This window comes from Saimiri boliviensis, chromosome X (assembly GCF_048565385.1).
Source record: "Saimiri boliviensis isolate mSaiBol1 chromosome X, mSaiBol1.pri, whole genome shotgun sequence".
Taxonomy (NCBI): domain Eukaryota; kingdom Metazoa; phylum Chordata; class Mammalia; order Primates; family Cebidae; genus Saimiri; species Saimiri boliviensis.
The window spans coordinates 127036644-127061151 of record NC_133470.1 but is presented as its reverse complement, the minus strand read 5'-3'; the positions used below and the strand labels follow the sequence as shown (position 1 = coordinate 127061151).

The 24508-nt window shown below is 36.8% G+C and overlaps 2 protein-coding genes across 2 annotated transcripts in view; one reads left to right on the top strand and one right to left on the bottom strand.

Annotated features, from left to right (window-relative positions):
• NUP62CL (nucleoporin 62 C-terminal like) overlaps positions 1 to 2512 on the bottom strand; it is a 70927-nt gene extending 68415 nt beyond the window's left edge. Inside the window, exon 1 of the mRNA XM_074391546.1 lies at positions 2319 to 2512. The gene's annotated coding sequence lies outside the window, so the exon portion shown is untranslated. The remainder of the gene's footprint in view (positions 1 to 2318) is intronic.
• A 163-nt stretch (positions 2513 to 2675) lies between these two features.
• The window catches only part of DNAAF6 (dynein axonemal assembly factor 6), a 41040-nt gene continuing 19207 nt past the window's right edge, over positions 2676 to 24508 (top strand). The window contains exons 1-5 of the mRNA XM_010346379.3: positions 2676 to 2750; positions 10933 to 11088; positions 15039 to 15111; positions 17254 to 17359; positions 21027 to 21123. Of these exons, the coding sequence (XP_010344681.1) occupies positions 10936 to 11088; positions 15039 to 15111; positions 17254 to 17359; positions 21027 to 21123 (429 nt within the window). The 5' untranslated portion in view covers positions 2676 to 2750; positions 10933 to 10935. The remainder of the gene's footprint in view (positions 2751 to 10932; positions 11089 to 15038; positions 15112 to 17253; positions 17360 to 21026; positions 21124 to 24508) is intronic.

Below are 24508 nucleotides of genomic sequence, written 5' to 3'. Positions count from 1 at the left end.
TGCATCAATAAATTATTTAACCAGTGTTTTAAAATACTCTATATATTATAAAAGAATTAACTAAACTATATCCTTTCCATAGCTATAAACCCACAGAAACCTTTGGTGTATTTAAAAAAATATTTTAGATCTCTCAAGTTTCATTACTTTAAAACCAAACTAGGAGTCAATTTCAGTTATCTCGGCTTTGGAATAGGCAAGTCAGGGAAGCATTCTTTCTGTTTCAACTACTGCCTCTAGATTGAGGCTGCTGTCAAGGAGAATGGACAAGAATATTTAGACTTAAGCAAGTGACTTCTAGTCTCTAACATCTACTTACTGACAGCACAACCCTGGGAAAGTCACAGAACCTCTCTCATCCTTAGGTTCCTCAACCTCTAAGCTTCTGTATTTCTGACATTGCTCAGGGAAGCCAACTGCTTAAAGGTTAATCTCAGATCCTGGACCCATTCCCCACTCCCTACTTCGTCTACCTGGGGAAAACAGTTCTTAGTATTGTACTCCACTTTGCCAGGTGAAACCTTGAAGAGATGATTATATCCCTAAAGACATACAACATTTGTTTCCCCAAAAGAAAACTGATATTTGCGGAACACCTGTGCATCTGACACTGTACGAAGTATTTCATATATGCTATATTGCATACCTTCCTGGGTCCCACTAGACCACAGACACACTTTCTGGAAGGAGCCAGGGCAATCTGAATTTTAAATAAATTTTCTAAGTGCACACACAAGTTTGAAAACTAAAGGTGTAGTGACAAATCATTAGAAGGTTGTGGTGTACATTTTTTAAAATGGAATAGAAATTATCAGAATATATTGCAGGTAGTGTTAAGTGTTGTTTCTGCAAAAACGGTTGTCGGTTATATATTGCCTACGCGTGTACTAGGTCATAACATAAAATTTATTTCTTACTGTTGGTCACAGTCAAAAGGTCTGAAAAACACCGCTGAGCATTACAGACTTAAAATAATGCACAATGAGGCAGAATAAAAACAAAAAAGAAAGAGGAGATGGCATAATATCTGTAATTTAAGCTCCACAAGTATCTAGAGGATTAACAAAATGCAAGACACCCAAACTCTGATCATTCACAGTAATAAGGGGAATTAAAGTATTGGTAATTTGGTCAAAAGGCCACTAATGTTACTTTAGCCAATAACCTTATTCTATCCCCACTTTTTGTTTACCATAGATAATAATGAGAATGGACAAATTAATCAAACTTCACTATCCCCTATGCCAGTTGGGATGAACGTTAAGAAATGTGTGATATATATAATGAAGGGAAGCAGTTTAGTTCGTTCATAATCAAATTCCAATCACTGAATAACCAACAATAACCATTCATTAAAACCTTTTGGGCCGGACGCGGTGGCTCACGCCTGTAATTGCAGCACTTTGGGAGGTCAAGACGGGCAGATCACGACGTCAAGAGATCGAGACCATCTTGGCCAACATGGTGAAACCCCGTCTCTACTAAAAATGCAAAAAATTAGCCGGACGTGGTGGCACATGCCTGTAATCCCAGCTACTCGGGAGGCTGAAACAGGAGAACTGCTTGAACCCAGGAGGCGGAGGCTGCGGTGAGCCAAGAATGCGCCATTGCACTCCAGCCTGGGTAACAAGAGCGAAACTCAGTCTCAAAAAACAAAACAAAACAAAAAAACCTTCTGTGGGGTCACTATTGATCACGGCTAATCAGTCCTGAATACGCCATATATTTATTACGATACTCACCCGACCGTTTGTTCAAAACCAAGCCACGGAATATATGCAAAACTAGGGTAACAACTCTATCTCTAAGTGAACTTAAGACAACCAGATTCCCTAGCAGTGGCAAGCTAGCGACACGCCTGCTTTTCTTCACTCCAAGGCGGGAAAAGCAGAGCTCCCGGAGCCGCGATTCTCCCTAGAGTGGGAGCAACGCGTAGCTCAAGCCAGTGGCCCGCAAGAACCGTGTGGCAGTTGACCAGATGCTCCCCTAGAGACTTGGAGCCCAGAAGGGCTTGCCCACAGCGGAGAATAAAAAGCGCGATCCCACCTGCACACAAACACACACATGATCGCACCCGCCAAGCCCGGACAGAAGCACAACACGCGTTTCTGTCGGTGGGGGAGACGTTGAAGGCGGGGGGCGTCGAGGATCTGAGCAAAACCTTCTCAACCCCCGGCCCACTGACCCTACCCTTCTGCCCCCGCCTCTCCAGAGCGCCTGGAGATCGAATCTCAGATATGGAATTCACGCGCGGGAAATGCGTAGAAGAGAGTGAAACCTGCTGCCGACCAGGACAGACGAAAACCCCGCAACCTTACCTTAGTGGTACCCGCCGCCGCTCGCTGTCTGGCCCTGAACTAAGCGGGCGGGCCTTCGAGACTGCGTAGCCGCCAGAGGGGCGGGTCCGGACCTGCTCGAGCCGGAAAGAACCGGCCTCCTCTGCGAGTAGGTTCCCGCTGAAGTGAAGCTAACCTAGACTGAGGCTTAAATGGGGTCGACCTGGTTAACTAGAAAGGGCCACCAGTGACCCTGACCTGGACGTGCTCGGATTGGTCTATTCTACGGCCGTCTCAGATGAGACTCTTATGATTGGCCAGGAAAGTCAAGCGGGAACCCGGAGGTTGGCGGGTGGGCGGGGGGTGCGGGGGTGGGGGCGGCAAAACAAAGTTGTTACCCTAGCAACAGATAGACGCCGCACTCTCCGCAGTCTATTTTCGGAGCCTATCCAGAGACCCGAAAACTGAACAAAGGTGAGGAAACTCGAACCTCAGGAGGGGGACAGACAGGGTCCTCAGATGCCGTGGCTATCAGAAAAAGCAGGGAGACCTCTCGGGATTTATAACTCTGAGAGATACCCAAAAAGCCGCAAGTTGGACAAGGTACAGATCACCAGTTCCTTAAATCCTGCTATCCTAAACTCTAGAAGCAGGACGCTGCTTTCACAAAGCTCGCTTTTTCAGGATGTGAGTGAGAGATGGGTGTCAGAAAGCCACAATGAACATCTGAAGGTTTCCAAATGGTCTTCTCTCAACTTTCGCATGCACTTACTGATTCTCCCTTCCCATTAATAATGACTAATTTGGAAACGTAAACCATATTTTCTTACAGGAGAACCTGTGTGCTCCAAACTGGAGCAGCCACTGACCTCTTCTGTTTTATGTGTGCAGGCACGATTTATCCTGGCCTAGCATGCCTTGGTTAGGAAATATTTTATAGGGAATGTAACACTTAAGACTGAAAATAAAATGGCCCCAGCACTCAACTATGTGAACAATGTCCTTTGTGCGACAGCTCGAACGCTGTGACCTGAGGGTTCCGGTGTTGCTTGGTTAGATAAGCTCGGGAGTGAGAAGTGGTCAGACACTCACTTGGTGGGCCAGAGGGTAGCGTGCAGATACTACTTGTACCTACAAAACCTGCTACTCGCCAAGGGCTGATTGGGAGAGTATTATATGTCGTTTTACTGTAACTGTCAAAAGATGAGGAAGTGTGACCAAAAAAATTAAATCTGAGTGAAGGGAAAGAACCTAGTTTGATCAGAGAGGGAGGAGTCATTACTCCTTAAGAGCTTCTTGTGATAAAGATTCAGAAGAGAGACTATATTTCCTGAAGAAATGAAAAAAATAGGAACCGGGGAGAAAATTTCAAAGCACAGAAAGCAAATTTGCAGGGCTGAGTGCAGTGGCTCCCGTCTGTAATCCCAGAGCTTTTGGAGGCCAAGACAGGCAGATCACTTGAGGTCAGGAGTTCGAGACAAGCCTGGACAACATGGTGAAACCCGATCTCTACTAAAAATGCAAAAATTAGCTGGATGTGGTGGTATATGAGGTGGAGTATGAGACTTGAGATAGATAAACAAAGAGAAAATATTAAGCGTGTTAGGTTTGTCTGAAATGTACTACAGAGCATTGGATAACTCAGGATGGGTTCTATAGAAACTAAGGATTTGCCTCTCCATATAAAAACTCATGTTTCTGCATTCTCAGCACTTTGAGAGTCCTAAGTGGGTGGATTGCTTGAGCTAAGGTGTTGGAGACCCATCTAGGCAACACAGTGAAACCCCATCTCTACAAACAATACAAAAATTAGCCAGGTGTAGTGGCACAGCCTATAGTCCCAGCTACTTGAGCTACTTGGGAGGCTGAGGTAGAAAGAGTGCTTGAGCCAGGGAGGTCGAGGCTGCAAGAGCCGAGATCACGCCATTGCACTCCTTTTTTTTTTTTTTCTTTTTTTTTGAGACAGGGTGCTACAGTGAGACCCCGTCTCAAAAAAAAAAAAAAAAGGAAAAAAAAAACCCCTCACTTTTCAAAATATTGGGATGGTACAGACTCCTTATGAATAAATGACTAAAATAGAGAAAATATTAAATCAAAAAAATTTTTTTTGAGACAGTGTCTCGCTATGTCACTCAGGCTAGAATGCAGTGGGGCGGTCTCAGCTCACTGCAACCTCCACCTCTTGGGTTCAAGCGATTCTTGTGCCTCAGCCACCCAAGGAGCTGGGATTGCAGGTGTGCACCACCACTCCTGGCTAATTTTTGTATTTTCAGTAGAGACGAGGTTTCACCATCTTGGCCAGCTGGTCTGAAAGTCCTGACCTCAAGTGATCCACCAGCCTTGGCCTCCCAAAGTGCTAGGATTACGGCCGTGCACCGCTGTGCCCAGCCAAACGACACTTTTTGATTTAATAACCAATAATTAATTTAATTTCTTGACTTCTTTGTCTATGAAAGATTCCACATACTTTTAAAAAGCATATTCCATTACATATATTTTTAATTGGAATGAAAACTGTTAAGCTCTCATAGTTACTTATGAGTTAGTACATTTGATGGCAGTGAAAGTTAGACACCTGAAAAAGAAACTATTCTTGGTATTGTAAAGATACGCTCAAAATGAATTAATTTTAATAGGTGGGAAATCATTGATAAGTATAGTTATCAAAAATGCAAAACAGAAAGCAATTATATAATTTAATTCAGACATAGGCAGAGATGATGTCACTTTTGTGTTCTCAGAAGAATTTTAATGGAGGAGTTGCTAAATAAGGCACTATATAAATAAAGTTGCTTCAATCTAGGAAAGCTGATTGAAAAGACAAAAGGAAAAATAAATAAAAATAAAGTTGCAGAAGAAATGCCAAATTTATTTAGAGAATAAATTTTCTGTGCTTTGAAATCATTATTTTAAAGGCAATATTTTACATAGGGATATATCTGTTTACTTAAGTTCCAAAAAGATTGCTTGCCGATTCTTTTTTTTTTTTTTTTTTTTTTTTTGAGATGGGGTTTCTCTTTGTTGCCGAGGCTGGAATGCAGTGGTGCAATCTTAGCTCACTGCAATCTCCACTTCCCAGGTTTAATCGATTCTCCAGCTTCAGCCTCCCAAGTAGCTGGGATTAGAACCACCACACCTGGCTAATTTTTGTATCTTTTAGTAGAGACAGAGTTTCGCCATGTTGGTCAGGCTAGTATTGAACTCCTGACCTCAGGTGATTTGCCTGCCTTGATCTCCCAAAGTGCTGGGATTACAGGTGTGAGCCACCTCGCCCGGCCCTGCTGGATGATTCTTTATCACCCTGATTTTATTTACCATATATATTTGAATTAATAAAATATATTATCTATTTGAATAGTCTGTAATTCAGAGTTTTCCCTAATTTAACTTAGACTTTTCCAAAATTAACTGAAGTCAAAAGGCCATCTTTACTGATACTGTGGATGGAGGCAAATAAAATAGAAAGCATGTTCCCAGACTTACCGCCAGTCTGACTTTAACCAAAGATTACTGATGTTGCTTTAGTGCTATGGGTCTGGAGCCAACCTGGTTGCACTTTTTCAGTGCCTGACTGGCTCCAGTGTTTTGGTAATGAGCTGGTTCTGGAGTGTCAGTTGCTTTAGCTCATTATGGCTAGTAGATGGTCCAATCATGCCTCTATTTAGGAAGACCCCAAGTACTCAGGTTGATGTGGGAATATCAAAGGCTCTGTCTGGAAAATGTTGCCATTAGCATTGGCCAAGCAAAAGAGATTGAGAGAAAGAAAAACAAAGGGCCTAAAAAAATTGCTTACTAAATAACCAAATCTCAAATAAAAGACAGCAATATATTTTGTTTTTACTGAAACTCTTAAAGTTTCCTTAGTTTAAATTTATTCTTGGCCTATTTAAGTGACAATGCCAGATTCAAACATTTTAGGCAGTGTGGCTCCAGAATATTTTTTATTTTTTATTTTTGTTATTTTATTTATTTATTTTTGAGACAGGGTCTTGCTCTGTCTCCCAGGCTGGAGTGCAGTGGCCCGATCTCAGCTTGATGCAACTTATGTCTCCTAAACTCAAGCGATTCTCCTGCCTCAGACCCCTGAGTAGTTGGGACCACAGGGGCACACAACCACGCCTGTCTAATTTTTGTATTTTTTGTAGAGTCAGGTTTTTGCCATGTTGCCCAGGCTGATCTCGAACTCCTGACACGCGAGCTCACCTTGGCCTCTCAAAGTGCTGAGACTGCAGGCGTGAGCCACCACACCTGGCCAGAATCTTCTTTTTAAATATCACTACACTGTACCACCCAAGTAGTCCAGGCAAAAGGAAGAATACACTCTAAGGTTCAAAGGCAGGAAATTATAGAGTATGTTTAATAAGCAGTTTAGTTTTTAACAGAATACAGAACACATGCAGGAAAATAATAGGAGAGAAGGGCAGAAAATTACATTGGGACTATATCCTAAAGGACCTTGATTACCAGACTCAGGATGAACTTAAATGTATATCACATCTAGAAATAAAAGATAAAGCTATAAACTAACACTGCATAGTTCATTGTAGTGAACATAGTTCACTACAAATGGTTCATTTGTAGTTCCTAAAAAGTCCTCCTGTTTTAGTTTTCAAATGTGATCTACTTGTGTCAAATGAACTTTAATAAATGTTTTTTTAAAAATTTAGTAAGTTATTCTTAATACGTTAGACTTCTTGAAAAGCTAGTAGAATCTTCATTTCTATTGATTTACAATGTTTTTTTCTAAAAATTCACAAATTGTTTTTCTCTTGATACATTGAACCATTTAATTAGTTATTCACAAAACATTTGTGATTCTTTTGTTTCTCAAAATACAATATGAACAAACTTGTCATGATTTATTTTTATTGTCATGATTTATTAATTTGTGTTTACAGATTATTATTACATTTGATATGGTAAAAAGATTTTGGCTAAAGTGCTAATTTTATTATTACATTTCTATTTCAATTGAGCTATAGTGCAAATCTATGACATTTTATTCCAGCGTAATTTGGAAGTCCAATTGGACTTTAAGAAGTCTAATTCCTAATATGCTTCAGATATATAAAGTGTTACTAAGAATTATTGGGAATAATTTAACAAAAACAAATGTACACATTCCAAGGAGGAGCATCCCCTTTGAAGTAGTCATTTTTGGAGGCTAATCTACTTATTCTAATGTTGTGGCTATTGCTAAAATTGCTTTTGAAACTTCTGTTTTAGAATCACCTTGAGGCTTCTAGCACATTTCTTTGAATGTTCTCAAAGAAGAAAATCTTCATATTTTGAAAGTAAACATGATATATAAATATATCTAGAAATCACTTGCAACAAATCTGATGTGTAATCAAACCAAATGATACTGTAATGATACCTATTTTCTTGGTGATACATATGAAGGCAATTCCAAATGAAAAGAAAAATCCCAAAATATTTTGAGTATTGATAGCATAATTTACATCAGTGTATAACCTTCCAAAATGACTATTTTGAAATATAACATTCATATGAATTTAATCATGCTTCATTCAGTATTCATCAACTGCTGACTATGTGCCAGCTCCAGTTATTAAAGACATTCGATCTACAGATAAAGCTTCCCACTGCTCACACTGGCCTACTTCCCACCTAATAAGAACCAGACCAGAGTTCCTTTCCAACTAACTGGTAGGGATTTAGAATTAATCTGTTTTTTCTAAATTCAGTATCCAATGTACCAAAGGAACCATGACATTTCCTTCATAACCTCTGCTGTGGGTACCTAGGTGACATGAGAAAGCCACTGACACAGTGTCTGGTTTCTCTTTTCCAGCTGGAACTTTGAGTTCTGTGCTATTCTGAACCTTCATCTCTAGCAGTCAACTTGCCCATCATACTCAGGAACTGTACCCCACCTTCTATAGACCAGCATCCTTCTTCACCCTAAATAGGTCTCCCTGTAACCATGACTTCAACCTTTCTGCCCTGAAACCCTGCTCGTGTCCAGGAACTCCTGCTGCCATGTCTCTTCCAAGCAAATAAGACCACATGAATTGTAGCTCTTTTTTTTTTTTTTTTTTTTTTTTTTTGAGACGGAGTTTCGCTCTTGTTACCCAGGCTGGAGTGCAATGGCGCGATCTCGGCTCACCGCAACCTCCGCCTCCTGGGTTCAAGCAATTCTCCTGCCTCAGCCTCCTGAGTAGCTGGGATTACAGGCACGTGCCACCATGCCCAGCTAATTTTTTGTATCTTTAGTAGAGACGGGGTTTCACCATGTTGACCAGGATGGTCTCGATCTCTCGACCTCGTGATCCACCCGCCTCAGCCTCCCAAAGTGCTGGGATTACAGGCTTGAGCCACCGCGCCCGGCTGAATTGTAGTTCTATTACCTCAGACACAATATTTGGGACTTCAGAAAACCTTCTTATGGGTTAGTTTTGCTGGTCCCAGTTTATTCTTCTTTCATTAGTCCACCATTGAGCTTTCACATGCCTACTGATACTATGTGTCAGATAATGATATTTTTATATAGCACTTCATATTTTAGTAAACTCACCTGCATTGCATAATTTGATCATCACGACAATTTTATAAAGTATGTAATACTGGCATAATAAACCATTTCTGCTATATTTGTATTTTAAATGTCTCATTTGTACCTTCGCAACTCAAAATACCAATTATGTCATTGCATCAGATACCTGGATGCATTTTTTCCTTTCATTGTCAAAGATTGAAATGTCACAATAAATTTTGCTTTTAACATTAGGTAAATATTTAATGAACACATAATCAACTAGGAATTTAAAAACATAAACAGGAGCCTCTTTGTTAAATTTGTGTCAATTATTCATCTCCATAGCAGACTACCAGACCATACTGTGAGAGAAGATTGTTTTATTACCTTTTATTTCACTTTTCCAATTTAATGATTTTCCAATGTAATGAGTTTTATCATTTAACTTATTCCACATCATTATTAGACATGATAGTCATACCCAGCAAAATGAAACTTTTAAAGAAGTAATAGTAGTCAACATATGTTGAATGCTTATTTTGTGCCAGGCACTGTTCCAAGTTCTTTTACATGTATTAACCTACTTAATACTTGTAACAACCCTAAAAGATATACACTACTATTATCCCCATTTTATAGATAAAGACAATTAGATAATGGGAGTTTAAATAATATACTCAATGTCACAGTGCTAAGAAAGTAAACGATGGATATAAATTCAAGCAGTGTGACTCCAGAGCCCCTACTTCTAACCATTATGATATATTGCCTCTATGCTACAGGTACAGGACAATTAAATATTTGTTTCATGTCTTTGGTAGATATTAGGATCACTTTCCAATGTAATGAGTTTCATCATTAACTTATTCCACATCATTATTAGATATGATAGTCATACCCAGCAAAATGAAACTTTTAGGGAACTAATAATAGTCAGCATATGTTGAGTGTCTTTGGTAGATATTAGGATCAGTTTTCTATTTTTTTAAAAAAAGTCAAAATAATGGCAAAACATAATTTAAAAAACAGAAGATTTATAAAACACTATCTGCATGCAGATTGATTTTGGCACATGACTGTACCAGCACACATTTGAGAATCCTTTTGTATTACTATTCTAGGCACAATGTAAAAATTTTAGGGATCATTTAATGAAAGTACTAAAGAAATGTTTCCCACGGGTTAATTTTATGACAATGTTTTCAAAATGTCAGCAGACATGTAAAAAAAAAGATTCCTATTATATTTATGCCCAAATCACTAACAATAGGCCTAGTTCTACAGTCTTTGTTAAGGTTATTCATTAATGTCTGACACCTCTAACATTTTTAAAGATCCTGAACTTCCTACTCCAAATATAACAGCAGAGATTATTAAAAAGACTGCTGTCTGGATGGTAGGATTATAGGTATTATACTTTTCTTATTTCTACATTTAATGTATTATTTCCTAAAAAGCCCACAATAGACATAGACATATATATATATCACTGTAATAATCAGAAAAGTAATTTTTCATTGAAAGTCAATGAACAAACCCATTGGAGCTCTCAAATGGCAATATAATGCTAGGTATCATCAAGGGTTAATTAAGAATTGAAGTAAAGCAGAAGGTACAGGCCTGCCTGAGGCAAAAAAAAAAAAGTGAAATGAGTACAGATCATCAGGGCATATCTCTCAAACAACGTATTTTTTAGTTCACTAAGTGGAATACACAGCCTAAACAGCGAACATGTGACAGATAAAATGACAGTCTAAAAAATATGTTCCCAAATGATGATACAAAATGTATATGACATTGACATACACTTGTTCTAGAGGTAGGGCTTAAGAATCTGCATTTTAAACCAACTCCCCCAAGTGGTTCTTAAGCACATTAAAACCCAAGAACCGCTATAGTAGGTGCTCAATAAATGTTTGTTAGCTTGAGCATGACATTTTAGTAAAGTAGGCTAAATGTTTGCATTTACTTGCTGCTCCAGATCTGTGAGTTAGCAAAATACATATATTTGAAGGAGTTTAAAAGGATTTCCAAGGAAGTATGAGAACCAATGGAGTGACCCAGGGAAAGAAGGGAGGTATAGCAATAAGACATCTTCATGTCTTAAATGAAACAGGAAAGTAAAATACCTCTTTCAGATTATCTTTTTTTCCTCAGATAATGGAATCTGAAAACATGGATCCTGAAAATATGGAGACAGAAAATATGGAATCTCAAAGTATGGACATTGAGACTGTTTCTTCAGTTACAGCTCTACAAGCCCTCACTAAGCTACTTAATCCTGAAGAAGAGGATGATTCTGACTATGGACAGGTGGTCATATACTTACAGTTGAATTCGTTGTGTTTAAGGGAAGTTGTGGAACCGTATTTGAACAACCTGTTTCCACTAGCTGTGGGAGCAGAGCTGTGTCATTTGATATATGCACGGGAAGCTACAAGGCTGATTATGCATGACAATGTAACCTCTAGTACATTTCTAGCAAACATAATTATATTTTTCTAAACCACCTGAACACTGAATAGGAAAATAGTTCTGTAACTATGGTAGCAATAGCCACATTTCAAAATGTTGTCATTTATATTTATGGCCAAAGAATGCCTGACAACCATTGCAGAGTGGTAGCTAGGATTCTTTAAGCACAGACAGTATTTCTATAAAACAAATATATTCAGTTATGCAGTATTAGTTGGACCCCCAAGTACCAGTCCCTTGATTTTTAAATTCGTCTACACATTAATGCAGAACAGAAAGTTTTTGAGCCAAATAATAGGACAAACTAGTTTGAGCCTACAAAAATTGGCTTCCCAGTAATGCACAAATAAAGCTGTGGAGTTGAGTTAGTTGAGTAGCATTTGGGGTCAGGGTAGGTAATACCAGTAGCAAGATGGGCTTCATTTTGCATAGAAGAGTTCCTTGAACTGACCTTTGGCCACTCCAAGTTTACTGCCAGTATTCCCAGAAAAATTAAAACACTTTTATATAACTCTCTGCTCTCCATTCTCCTATTTCTTTTATGTGTTTATTTAGACGGAGTCTTGCTGTGTCACCCAGGCTGGAGTACCGTGGCACAATCTCGGCTCACTGTAACCTCTGCCTCCCAGGATCAAGCGATTCTCCTGCCTCAGCCTCCCAAATAGCTGTGACTACAGGGGAGTGCCACCAGGCCCAGCTAATTTTTGTATTTTTAGTAGAAACAGAGAGTTTCATTGTGTTAGCCAGGATGGTCTTGATCTCCTGACCTCATGATCCACCCCCTTCGGCCTCCCAAAGTGCTGGGATTACAGGCGTGAGCCACCACACCCAGCCCATTCTCCTATTTCTTAAATATCAGTGAGCCTTGGCTATCAGACTGCCTATGATAGGGCAAACAAAATTTGGGGTAAAAATCCCATATTGTAACAGAATATTTCAATTTGCATAAAATTATTTTAATGAAGTGTTTTGCCATATGATCAATTTACCATGAATAAATCATCTTTCACAAATGTGCATACCAATTGACTCCTCCCAAAATTTATTTTTGCCACAATGTAGAGAAAAAAGCATGCTATGAACAGGCAGCAAATTCAGGGGCTCAGATTGACACTGAACTGAGCTACCACCCTAAGAAAGAGCTTAGGTAGAATAGAGCAGAATTAAATAAGACATGAAATGGAAATAAAATTTGTAGAACTGAGTCAACTTGGAGCCAGGATCAGGAACTAGGAAGTTTTAGTCAGGGAAATGTCTTAGTAGAGGCTAAAGAAAGAAACGTCAGGACGTTAATGACAGTATTAGCTATACACAACAAATAGGACACAGGAGAAAATGTTAGGAACAATGTATTAGTGAAGTTGGAAAGGCAAGCTCATTTTTGCTACCTTAGTTGAAGTAGCAGAATAATAGTTTTCTGGAACCTACATGCTGGGAAAGGTAGGGTTATGTCACATAGAAAAAGCATATCAAGTATTTGAGAAACAGTGATCTTGAATATAGTGAAGTGGAATTTGTAACTGGGACAGATTCAAATATAAGAATTTACCCTGGTTACAGAGCCTATTCCCTTTGGTGTTTATGACTGGAGGTGTTTATTTGCATCTAGAAGTGTTCCTAGAAGGAAAGATGAATGCTTATGAGAATAGAGAGACTAACATAATATTGCTGAATTGTACAATTTATAAAGGAAAATTACTATACTAATGTATGATTCTATATATCTGGATTATAAGCAATTTTGAGATAATTGGTCATTCAGACACCACAGTACAGATATCATTAGAGGATGTAGAATTACAGTATCAGAACAGTGGGAGAATAATTAATGTTTCTAATGAACTATTAAATTTTTCCAGGAGAGAAACTGCTTTTCATTTTTTAACATGTATTAATCTTGGGAACTGTGGGATGATTACAAGAGTGATGTGTTTTTGAAAATATGCTCTCTGAAAACAGCAAGAGAACAGTTGCATACACATGGCTTCATTTACACTATCCCTTTTCTATGTGACTTGTTAAGAAAATGGGAAATTGGGAAGAGAGTGTGTCTATCATTTTTCAAACTCATGAGGGGATATTAAGGCTTGTGGGAAATAAGGTTCACTGCTCTTCACAGACATTATAATGAGGATGTTCTGTCTTGGCATGAATTGCAATGATAAATTGCTCAGATAATTGGCTGTAGATTCATGGTAAAGGCTCAAATGATGTTCTAATAGAAAACAATTGCCAGATGGTTTTTAATGTTTTTATGAGCACATTCCCTCTTTTCACTTGAAAAATTTTTTAAATCGTTTATTTTCATTAAATTAATAAATTGAAACTCTCATGAGTTCTGATCCAATCACTGTCCATGGAGAGTATACCAATTTTTGTCATGAATATCCAGGGTTTTACTTCCACTGCTTTAAATTTTCTGTGGAAGGCAGCACTCAACCAAACAAGAGGCCCTCATGTTCTGAAAAATGCTTTACTCTGATTGACTATTAGTGTTCTGATGATGAATAATTTAGGAAAAGTACTACACATTTATATTATATTAGTGATTAAAAAGAGGAAAAAATGTCCCAAATATTATCTTGGGATTTTCACATAAAAATGCCTGTAATGCCTTAAGTGCAGACATAGCAATTTTGAAACACCTTTTGAAAACAAATACTATTTTAGACGCTGCTGAGATATTATAGATTAATTTCTGATTTATAACTGTTGGAACAGTTTCACATAATAAAGACCCACGTGAGTTGTTCCATCAGGTTTCAAGGACAGACACTACTCTCCTTGCCCAAACAAGACATTCTAACTTTTGTGCATGTCTAAAGTCTTAGAAGATGAGAACAGGAGTCTGAGAAAAGGGAGTTAGAGGTGCTAGTCTGACAGCATGCAAGGAGGTAAGATTTTTTTGACTGCCAGCAGTGGAGGGAGTTGGAGCTGCAGGGTCTGACATCAGCAAAAACGATTGGTAAGAAATTGTGATTTTCTTAAAATATTAAAGAATCCCTGAGATGGGCCAATGAGGTGGTGTCACTGTACTGATAGTGTAATATGTGTTATACTTAGTTGAAAAAATGAAGATTATTCTTTTACTGGTGAGTCAGGAGAAGTCCTCTGGGGATGTGCATGCTTGAACAGAAGATGGCAAAATAAACTTGTGCTTGTATGAAGGCTGAGGTACATCAGCATATATTTGATACTATTAATTTGTGGCTGCTGTTTAAATCCACTAGTTCGGTGTCATGAGGCCGTGGGACAGGAAAGTGTTTCATACCTATAGTGGAAAATAGTAAAAGCAGTTATCAGGGCTTTTGAATGGTTAATTTGAAGTCTAAATACTTAGCTTCTGTTTACTGTTAGTTTTTATTTCTATAAAACTTTCACATATTTCTGTCCTCCATCTGACTACAACAACACACTGCTAAACCCCAAAAGTGTCAATGCCTTTATACTAATACTTGGTTCTAACTTTCGTAGAGATGAATGTGGCTCATCCCTCTATCCCCAGGGATGCATGATTCACTGAGCTGGAACTAGGGATTTAGCCTGACCAAAGATCAATTCTGCCCTGGAGTCTATTAAACCAAACACTTTTTTGAAAGAACAAGGAAAGCATATTGAAAATAGTACTTGGCATCCGTCCTTCTGTTGTATAACAATGATGAGTAATTAAACTGGAAAGCTCCGTGAGTTTTTTTTTTATGGAAATCCTATCAAATTGAAAGTATCACTAGTTATATAGGTTATACAAGTAGTAATTATAGAATATTGGACTTTTTCTTCTCCTTCAGACAAGTGGTTTATCTACTATTGGAGCCATGGGTCCTGGAAATATTGGACCACCCCAAATAGAAGAGCTCAAAGGTAAGTTATTTAACAAAGCAGTATAGATCAATATAATCTTTTCCTTGGTAGAAAAAGTATAGGGAGAGTAATACATACTAACACTAGTATTTGTTAAGATGAACTAAACAATGTATTGTATACTTGAAAATTGCTAAGATAGTAGATTTTAAGGATTCTCATCACAAATAAAGGAGAAGTATGTGAGAGAATCCATACGTTAATTGCTTGAGTTAGCCATCCACTGTGTATATGTATTTCAGAACATCATGTGGTATATCATAAATATATACAATTTTTATTTGTCCATTAAAAACAGAGAAATGTATCAACAATTTTTAAAAATAAAAAAGATGAACTAAAATAATCATGGAAATGATGAATAGCCATTTACATATAAAGATGCTGTTTTTACTCTACTACTGCAGGAAGATATTTACCTTGAATTATCCACATTCCTTGCATATTTTATGAGATAGAAAACCAAGAAAGTCATGTGTGGTTAGATCATTTTTTATTTTTTAGGGACTATTTACCAAGATGCTTAGCTTCTTTACCTTCTACCTTCTATATTCTAGCAATTTCATGGAATTCATTCATTGAATAATTTAATAAATATTTAGCCTATTATGCATCAGGCAGTATGACCATCTCTAAGACTACAATGCAGATCAAAACAGAAAAAGTCCCTGTTCTAATAGCGCTAATAGACTTTTGGAGAAGACAATAAAACAAATAACTACACAATTTTATCTTACATTAAGATGCTTATACATTAACGTCTTTGGGTTTACTTATTTTTTAAAAAAAAACAGGTCCAATAAATGAGGCAAAATAATATTTTTTACATTTTCCCAGCATTTTGATCTATACATTTTTACAGAGTTGAACATTTTACAAATCTTTAAAAATATAAAAGGCTCTAATTCTGTTGGTCATGATCACCATTAACAAGAGAATAGGTAGGGAGAGGAAGTGAATTTCGTTAATCAATTTAGTTAATTGCAAAAGTTTTTATCTGGACAAATGTTGAAAATAATGACTAAAATGAGGTCTGAGGATGGTTTTAAAATTTCAGTTATTATTGCTACAGATACTCAAGAGGCTATTTGCCTTACTCAAGAGATATTCATTCCATGGCAGACTAGTTCACATTTGATGACTTTTGTGCTGCCTGTATTTCTGAAAATTTAGGTCTAATAATCTTTAAATTCTGAAGGCAATGATTCATATGTAAAATGTTATATGTAAATCTGTAGTTAGGCTTTACAAAACTCATGCTAGATAGAAGCTTATAATTTCAAAAGAATTGTCAGAATTGAAAATCTGACAATTGAGTACATTTCTGGGAATGCTTAAAATGACTAAAAGCAACGTTCTGCAACTAATGCAGGTCTCCATTGGATGCTACAATAGTTAGAATAAATGTAAGGTGAGTTTTTGCATGCCTACTGGAGCCTGTCCACTTTTAAACATTTAAAGATGATATGCAGAAACCCAACCTCATGCTCAGCTTTGCATGAAGGACAAGTGGCAAAGATTCTCCTTAAAGCTCGTGTCTACATGAGGAAAACACTGGAGTGAAAAATGATCATTGTATTCACTGCTTTCAGTTTCGTTAATTGATATTATGATTTTCAGAATTATGCTTGCATGGAAAAGATATCAAAGGATTTTTATATAGTAAAAACAATGCAAGATAAGACATTTTTCTCCAAATCATATTGATTTTAGTTGTGATTTTTTTCTTTTATATAAAAATATTTTTAAATATAATCCTATTTATGTTTCTGGAAAAATGTGTAATATTTCTTTGCATATGTGTATGGAAAGAGAGAGAGAGAGACTGGAATGATACACAACAAAATACTGACATTGATTATCTCCAGGCAGTTGGATTATAGATTATTTTCTTATTTTTATTTGTGTGGTTTTAGCAAAATTTTCTACAGTTGTTATTACAGTTCTACAATGTATTAGTTCTATATTGATAGAGAAACATTTAGTCAGTAGTTACTAATTTAGCTTGTTTTGACCAAAAAACAAGCTAGTGATTGCAAATAATGTTTTACTTCAATGATCCCAAACTGAGTGTGAAGAACAGGAGCAATTTAGAGAAGGAAAAAAGCAAAAGCTTCAGCTTTATCTTCCCTTTCTTCACAGTCATTCCTGAAACCAGCGAGAAAAATAATCAGGACATTTGGAATTCAGAAGAGATTCCAGAAGGAGCAGAACATGATGATATGTGGGATGCTAGAGAAATCCCAGAGTAAGTCAAATGAAGCCAGGAATGTCTTTAGAAGTTTAAGTTAGCTGGGTCATCTGATAGCACTCTATTTTTGACAAGATTCATAAAGTAACGTACCACATAAAAGATAAAACTACAGTGACACACAGAAGGCATGTGTAATTGATATTTTTTTCCTTCTAGAGCAGAAACAAATAATAAGGCATAACACCTTCCTTTCAGTTATTATCTAGCAAAAAATGAAAAATATAGTCATTTCCATTATAAATTTATATTTAATGTCAGTTTGTTGTATAGTGTGGCACTAACTGCAAGAAAACCAGCCCATTAAATTGCAAGGATTCATACAAACTAAATTACAATGCCACGTTTATTTGTCAAGGACTCGCTTTTAATTACTCAATGTTCTACAGTTTTGGTAAAAGGCTATGTTCTTCCTCCAATTATCAATTATTACCCAGACTTATTTACTAGATAGTCTAAGATTATACTTAGTATTCAGTGCATTTTGCAAGCAGGATTCAAGACTTGCTTTGTAGCCTTTTCAATACAATCAAATTATAAATATGAAATTTAGAATTATTATAAAATGCCTTTTATTCTGATTTAAAAAGCACACATACTTCGAAGAATCTTAAAGTATATTTATATACATAGATGAAATTATTGGTCCAATAGACTAAGCTTTACATATATGTATTTTGGAATAAAATTCTGATTGACTATTTAGAATAGCAGGAAAACTAAAGCCAACATTTACTAAACTATGATGTACTGTATAAATTCTTAAAGACTTCTATGGCAAGTGATATGACAGCTTTTCTCATTCTGAATACAGAACTATCCAGTATTTTTTTTTTTTTTCTGAGATAGAGTCTTGCTCTGCCACCCAGGCTGGAGTACAGTGGCACGATCTTGGCTCACTGCAACCTGAGCCCCTCCTGGGTTCAAGCGATTCTCCTACCTCAGCCTCCCAGGTAGCTGGAACTGCAGGCACGTGCCATCTGGAACTGCAGGCATGTGCCACCATGCCCAGCTAATTTTTGTATTTTTATTAGAGACGGGGTTTCACCATGTTGGCCAGGCTGGTCTCGAATTCCTGACCTCAGGCTATCCACCTGCCTCAGTCTCCTAAAGTGCTAGGATTATAGGCATGAGCCACTGTGCCTGGCCAAAATTGTCCAGTATTAAACAGCAGCAGCAACAACAACAACAACAACAAACTCCATGCTTCCATCTTCTACGTAAGTTCTGAAAATAGAAGCAGTGGGAGACTGCAGATAAGTAACTACAAAGAAGTATCCAGCTTTCAAATAAACAATGTCAAAACCATAAACATCATAAAAAAAACAAAGATTTTAAAACATTTCTTAGAGAACGAAGAGAGTAAATTTGAGGTTGTGTTTATATAGTGCCCACATATCCATATGAAAAGTAAGAAGTCACTCATTTGTCATATTGTCTAATGAATGTCAAATATCTATATACAGCAAGCTTTAAATTTGAGTAAATTTTCCCTTTTCACCCTGATGTTTGATGTTTGGTAGATAGGACATCTATGAAAGCTTTAAATGAATAATAGCTGCAGTTATTATGAGGGAAATTCCTTTATAAGATTTTAAAAATCTTTATTTTCTATCTTATGAAGAGACATTTCAAAATTTCTCAATGGATAAAGAGGAAAATGGGTAAAGAATATGAACAGGCAGTTCAAAAAATAAGAATCACAAGTGGCCAAATGAAAAAAATGACAAGGGCCTGAGCTAAGGCACTGGCCTTGGGGAGAAGCATAAGGGTCTGTATTTTAGTGAGAAGTTGGCATTTGGTTAGATAAAATGGATTAGAGGAGAGCATCAAAGGTGATGCTGAAGTTACTAGTTTGGGTGACTGAGTAAATGATAATGCCATTAACTTGGATAGGAATTATAGGTGCAGTGAGTTTGTTTTTGTTTTCATTTTTTCTTCTAAGACAGAGTCTTGCTCTGTTGCCCTGGCTGGAGTGCAGTGGTGTGATCTCGACTCACTGCAACCTCCACCTCCTGTGTTCGAGCAATTCTCCAACCTCAGCCTTGAAAGTAGCTGAGACTACAGGTGCGTGCCACCATGACGGACTAATGTTTTTTTGTATTTTTTTGTAGAGATGGGGTTTTACCATGTTGGCCAGTCTGGTCCTAAACTCCTGGCCTCAAGCAATCCACCTGTCCCACCCTCCCAAAGTGCTGGGATTACAGCTGTGAGCCACAGCACCCAGCCAAGTTTGCTTTTCTTTCTTTCTCCCCCACCACCAATCGTTCACTGCAGCCTCAACCCCCTGGGCTCAAGCAGTTCTCCCACCTCACTCTCCCCAGTAGCTGGGACTACAGGTGCGCACTTCATTTTTGTGAAGACTGTGCCTAAGTGTGTTGCCCACACTGGTCTCAAACTCCTGGACGCAAGCAATCCTCATACCTCAGCCTCCCAAAGCACTGGGATTACTGTTGAGAGCCACTATGACTAGCTGGTTTTTGATATGTACACTTTGAGTTGTCTTTGGGGCATCCAGACAAACCTATGTAGTAGGCAGTTGGAAAATTGCATCAGGAGCTCAGGATAAGAGTAGGAGCTTGAGCAAATCCATTTGGGAGTAGTGAACATATAAATCAATCCCTTCTGTTTGTTTTAACCTGGTTTCAGCTTTGTAAATACTTGGTAGATGTTATAGCCTATTAAGAGAAAAGTGTCCCATAGCAAATAGCTGCTTATTGTTAGCACTGTTCTAACTCAGAGAAATTCCTTTTCTTATTGTTGGACATTCCTATTGGCAAATGGTCAGAAGTTCAACCTAGTCCTTTAGCCTTACTATCCAGAGATTTACTGTTTCTTCATTAAGGTAGCGTTAAGAAAAAAAAAAAAAAAAGTAAATGTTTGTTCCATGCTATCTGAAGAGATGGGGTACATTGTGGTGGATGCTATAAACCATTCTATTCCTGGAGGCCCAAATTTGGGGGAAAGAAACGATTTGTGAATTGTCATGTTGGGGTGAAATGTCAGGAAAATCTTTCATTAAACTCAGAATTCTGTAAGACTAGATTCTAAGTACTATAGTGTAGCTGTGCTGACTATATTGCCAGTGTTTCTATTGTAGAATTTTAGACATAAAGATCATTTATTTCAAATTCACACCTCCCTCCCATAAATCATATAAATGTAGAAGCTGACCCCATGAGTTTGTAACTTGACCAAGGCCCACAGTTAATGACAGAAACAGTACTAAACCTGAATTTTCTCCTCTACTCTGTAGTTTAAACTTAGCAGAGGAAGGTTTCCATCAATCCGTAGGTTATGGACTCAGTGTTTTTCTGAGCCATTGTTTTTCAGGAACAGACTTTTTTTCTTCTAGTTTTAATCTTATTAGAATCTTATTAGAAGTTTCCTCAATCTATTTTATTTGTAGAGCTCTAAAACAGTGAAGGCTTTATTTTAGAAAATAATAACAATTCTGCTTTTCAGTGTTTATTTTTGACCACATTTCTAGACTTATTTTCCTTTATGTTCTATTGTTATATGCCTGAAGACCTGCAAGCACTTTATTTATGTAGTCCTTTTACTTTTTTTAATAGCATGTCCTCATAAATTTCTAGTTTTCTGTTCTGTGACAGGAAATTGCTCTTTCATTTGAGTTCCTATTATCATTGATTGTTTTTTTCAGGTATGAGATTGTATTCAGACAGCAGGTGGGAACTGAGGATGTATTTTTAGGGTTGTCAAAGAAAGACCCCTCAACAAGTTGTTGCACTGAACTAGTGGTAAGCCTCTCCTTCCCTTCTTTATTTTCTATATGACCATTGTCGCTATATTGACTGACTATTGAATATATAATATTGTAGGCAAGGTTGTAAACTCTTTAAAAATTGCGGTTGCTATGTTTCAGGTACTAGGGGAATAATGGAATAGAGTTTCAAATTGTTAACTTGTATAAAATAAGCTAAGCTTACACGTTTGGACAAGATTTACAAATAAACATAATAGAATCATATGACACAATACACAATTTCTATTTTTATTCCTATTGAAACTTCCCAACCGAATTGGACTGGATTTTCTTTCATCCTAGTTCTGTCCCGTGCATGCCATCTGACTGGTTATTAACTTCTGATAAATTGACAGACAATTGAAATGAAATATCTCCTTCCCTGTATCTGTCTTATCTCTTATTTCTGTATTTCTTATAATGACTCAGCTTACAATGTGGGACTTCAAAAGGGATTTTCCTAATTTTGGCATCTTACTTCTGATTAAAAACACTAAGAAAGACATCTAAAATGTTGCTTTGCTTTCTTATCTGAATGAAGCTACAGAATGTTGGAGAACATCCTTTACCGGGTCACTGTTTCTGGATAACAGTTGTAGCAATACCAACAATTTCAATGATAACAACTTACTTTTGCTTATTTCATCCTTATAATGATCTTGTTGAAAAATCTGGGCCTAACCTAGAGTGTGGAATTTGACTCATTTTAGCAACATTAACAAGTAATTCTTGTGTTAAAAATTTATTTTTTGAGATCAGGGACTTTGCTTCTATTTTTTTCCCTCCTTTCTTACAATACATTATAGAATACTGTGGTGCCCATGGGAGATGTGTAATATTTTTTCCTTAAGCAAATGTTAAATGGAATTTCTCTTTTGCGTGAACTTCAGGTTTTCTCTTATTAGCAAAATCTAAGACATTCAATTGAATCAAGTAACATAATGGGAATAGTGGCTTTAAGTACCTCAGGAGATTTTTCAGACTCTAAAGGTTTCAAGTAATCTTGAAGTAATTAGCTCCCAGGGTTTTACCAGTAATATTCAAATTCCTCTCTCTTAAATTACTGAAAAATTGTGTTTTCGATGTGTAGTGTTGGGGGTTGCTCTAAGTTCTGGAGGAATTCGAGGCCCAAAATGAACAAAACTGTTGCAAGTCTTACCATTTCTCTCATGCAAAAATTGCCACTAGTTTTAGTAATAAAGATATCCCGAATGAAGACTCTCAGAAACTAAATCATACCTTATAATACGAATACATGGTTTATCTAAAACTCAGTAAGTATGCACAGAAGGCTTGCTATTTCTCTCAAATGAATTTATAATCAACTGGGGAGACAAAACTAACATAAATGAATTAATTTTATTATTAAGAATACAATAATTACATTTATACTTATAATTGTGTAACATAATTATATTAATACTTGTAATTGTGTAAACAATTATAAGTCTACCAGAAGTTCTGAAGGTTGAGATGAGTCATGGGCACCACTGAAAAACAGCAGCAAACAACACATTTGTTGATGATATGGCACTTCATCACGTGTATACTGTTCCTTTTGTCTTTCCTTTATTTCTCTTTGTTTCTTCATTTATTAATTCTTTAAATACTTAGTGAATGTTACTACATACCAGGGGCTGTCCTAAGTACTAGAAATACAAAAATAAATAATAAACGGTCAATTGTGCTCAAGGCATTTATAGTAAAGGAGATTGACACCTAATAAATCATCACAGCTCAGTATGTTAAGTACATATTTAAAGGCATATAGAATAGAATAGAATAGAATAGAATGGTGGTTATGAGACTGGGAAGGGTAGTGGGCATGAGGGGAGGAATGGGGATGGTTAATGGGCACATAAATATAGTTAGACACAATAAATAAGATCTAGTGTTTGATAGTACAACAGAATGGTAACAATCAGCAATAATTTGTTGTACATTTTAGAATAACTGATGGAGTACAATTGGAATGCTCATAACACAAAGAAATGATGACTGATTGAAGTGATAGAAATCCACACCATTTACCCTGATGTAATTATTATACACTATATGCCTGTATCAGAATATCTCATGCACCCCATAAATATATATGCCCATCATGTACCCGTAAAAATTAAAGATAGAATAATAAAGGCATATATCAGGTACATAGTGACATAAAGCAGGAAGGGATCAACTTTAAGTGGATAATATTTCTACAGTGGACAACATTCTAAGAAGGGCATTCCAAGCAGAGGTAAGAGCACATGGAAAAGTATCCCGGCATGAAATAGCATGGCATATTTGAGTAAGCAGTGAATATAACAAGAATAAAGAGTAAGTGTGGGTAATAATGGACCGGTAAGCTGACACTCAAAAAAGATAAAAACTTGTAGCTTTTATTTGTAGCTTGAATGTTATCCTGTAGGCATACTAATGATGATATTCACTATCGTTGTTTACTCCACTGACAAGACCCAAAGTAACTAGATTGTTGAGCCCATCTCAAGTATTTCTTGCTCATATTTATATGCTTATCATTCTTGTTGATAATATTGTTTTTCCTTGAGTATAAGACATCATAAAATTGTAAATGTGTCATTTATTTAACGATAACAATGTTTCAGAAGAAAATAGGTGTAATACCATATTATATCACCATTGATTATGCAGAGCATCTCAGTATCAGAAACATTAAAATGTGAAGAAAATTGTACCTGAGAATTGCCTAAATATGTTATTTGGGTCCTAGAACTGGTCTATATGTAGCAATCCAATCCAAAGACTTTAAGAAGAAAACCCTTACTTAAACGGAGGAAGGCAAAAGAAATACAATCTGTTTATATACAAGAAGTAAGATTTGAGGTTTAAAAATTCACAAGGACCATCATTTCCTTTACCCTTCCCAGACTCCAAATAAGAAAGCAAAATTTATGAATCCTAAATAAAAGCAACGGTCCTAAACAAAATTCTGAATTAGGAATGTCTTCAGCAAACCCTTCAAACCTCAAACCCAAAGAGCCTCATTATCCAAATTCTGCCCTATTGTTATCCTCTGGTATTGCTTTATTCCTGAGTTTGTAGCCACCAAGTTTCCCTTGCCTTAATCTATATTTATGTATTTTAGAGGTAGAGCTAGCCAGTCGTTTATAGGTTTATTTTGTTTCTAGCTGTCAAACTTTTTTTTTTCAAATAAATTCTGTAAGTAAGCCCAGTGTATTAAACATATAAAAAAGTACCACTGCCTTATTTAAAAAGATACTATCACACATTAGGCAGCTCTTAGAAGAATGGCTGAGGCTCCTTGGAACACAGTTTGAAAGATGCTGATCTAATTTCTCATCCTTATATTACAGTTGATAAACTAAAGTTGGGCTTGCAAGGTTTCAAATACT